The sequence below is a fragment of the Medicago truncatula genome, chromosome 4 (assembly GCF_003473485.1).
Source record: "Medicago truncatula cultivar Jemalong A17 chromosome 4, MtrunA17r5.0-ANR, whole genome shotgun sequence".
Taxonomy (NCBI): domain Eukaryota; kingdom Viridiplantae; phylum Streptophyta; class Magnoliopsida; order Fabales; family Fabaceae; genus Medicago; species Medicago truncatula.
In genome coordinates this window covers 29,416,048-29,417,929 of record NC_053045.1, presented here as the reverse complement: position 1 = coordinate 29,417,929, position 1,882 = coordinate 29,416,048, and the positions used below count along the sequence as shown (strand labels likewise).

General features: G+C 32.3%; 1 protein-coding gene across 1 annotated transcript; it reads right to left on the bottom strand.

Annotated features, from left to right (window-relative positions):
- Positions 1 to 444: 444 nt before the first annotated feature.
- On the bottom strand, positions 445 to 1,641 carry LOC25492409 (ribonuclease DdI). Its single transcript, XM_013600515.3, has 2 exons — positions 1,371 to 1,641; positions 445 to 965 (listed from the first exon to the last, which is right to left on the bottom strand). Exons 1-2 carry the CDS (start codon positions 1,596 to 1,598, stop codon positions 567 to 569), a joined length of 627 nt encoding a protein of 208 aa, XP_013455969.1. The 5' UTR covers positions 1,599 to 1,641; the 3' UTR covers positions 445 to 566.
- Between the last annotated feature and the right edge of the window lie 241 nt (positions 1,642 to 1,882).

The following is a 1,882-nucleotide window of genomic DNA, read 5'->3' as shown; positions in this document are numbered from 1 at the left end:
CCTAAACAATGGCGCCAAAAACTTGATGGTCGGATTAGGCAAGTGTACTAAATCGTTTACCAAATAATAATGTGATCAGTAGAGTATCGTATCCACATAGATTGTCGTTTCGTCCAAACAATTCGCGTTACTTATTTTTGAACAATAAAATAATAAAAGAGTTGAGGGATAAGAGATTACAATTTTTATCTATTTGCAACAGAGCAAGTTACCTGTTTTGGTTGCAGAATTCTAAGCAACATTAGAATTTTTCGAATCCCCTATTCATTTGTTGGAATTAATTAACAGTCAAGTCGTGTTCAGTTATTCTAAGTATACTATCTAAATGATGAATTCTTTAAGACGTGATAACTTAACCGGCTGTCAAGTTTCATCAGCTCGTTGCAGATGAAGGTACAAGACACGAATAGTTATGCTAGTTAAATGAAATAGAAACGACCTCCATTCTGTTAAACTACAGATCCCAAGTTGATTAGAATGAACAAAAGATACATGGCATTGATATGAGTAGTACAAACCAGAGAATTTTATTCACTTTATTTTTTTTCTTATCTTATTTACTACTATTATAATTTTATACGATATGGGTAGCGTACTTCTTCATTACAGCTTGTTGTATAACTAGCACAATCTTTGTAGTTATCGCTTTTATCGTAGCAAATTCTTATTTCAAGCAAATATTCTTTTGTAGGGTCACAAACAATTTGTGGCTCTTTTTTTATATGATTCTTTATAGCAGCCTCAATGTCAGTTCTCTTAACGAGTTCTTCTCCCGCTTTTATTTTTGCCTTGGCAAGAATATCTTTGATATTCTTTCCAGGTTTTCCATAAAGAGCTAATGAGTGCTTAAAATACTCATTTGGTGTCAACATGGAGCAAGTGCCATGCTCATTCCACTCATACTTCCACAAGTCAGTATCATCTCCGATTATAGCTGGCCAATCAGTTTTAAGTTTAGCAGGAAGCTGAAAAAAAAAAAAAAAAAAATAAGATTACTATGTAACATTCGATCATAAAAAATGCTTAATAGCAGTTTTAACCCCCAAAGAAAAAAACTATAAAACTGCCTCCTAAGTTTTGCATATGTGACAGTTTTGACCCCCAATGCCAATTTTGACTCGGTCTACGCTAACGCGACACTCTAAATGAGATGCCACGTATTATTTATTTTTTTTACCAAAAATTGGCCTTGGGAGGCCAAAACTGTTAAAGTTGCAAAACTTAAGGAGCAGTTTTGTAGTTTTTTTTCTTAGAGAAAAAAAATCGCAACTTCATGAAAGTTAGAGGGCGAAAATTGCTATTAAATCTAAAAAAAAATACAATATAACCAAAAAAGAAAAAATGAAGGTTTCTATCGAAATAAAACATACATCTTCAGCTTTGAATGTATAATTTGATGTGCATCCAGCTGGCTGAGGCGATGAATTGTTTTGAGGCCAGAGGCCATGGATAGTAAATTTTCCAAGTAATCTGCCTTTACAATTTTTTTTCAAACAGAAAGATGGTGGCCATGTATGACTTAACATGTAGAAATCAAAATTTGCCAAAGATGAATGTAGGAAGAAAAAGGACAAGAACAAGAACAAAAGGGAATTCATTTTGAAGAAAGGTGAATACCAAAGACTTGTGTTGATTACAATACAAATTACTTCATGTATTTATAGGCTCCATCAACAATAGGGACAACTTAGTCTATACTTAAAATTCTAAAAAATTAAAAAATAAAACCCACGTCCTTAGCAATAAATATACTTAAAATTCTAAAATATTAAAAAAATAATACCCACGTCCGTAGCAATAAATAAAATGAGATGATCCAATCCCTTGCAATAATTCAAAAGAGAAAATTTGACCCATTCAAAAGAAAACGCATCTAAATAAT

What these genes read in the sequence shown, in the direction of transcription:
- LOC25492409 (XM_013600515.3), bottom strand. Translation starts at nt 1,598, where the DNA reads ATGAATTCCCTTTTGTTCTTGTTCTTGTCCTTTTTCTTCCTACATTCA. An exon ending in ATACATTCAAAGCTGAAGAT is followed by an intron (nt 966 to 1,370) that starts GTATGTTTTATT and finishes TTTTTTTTTCAG; the next exon opens with CTTCCTGCTAAACTTAAAAC.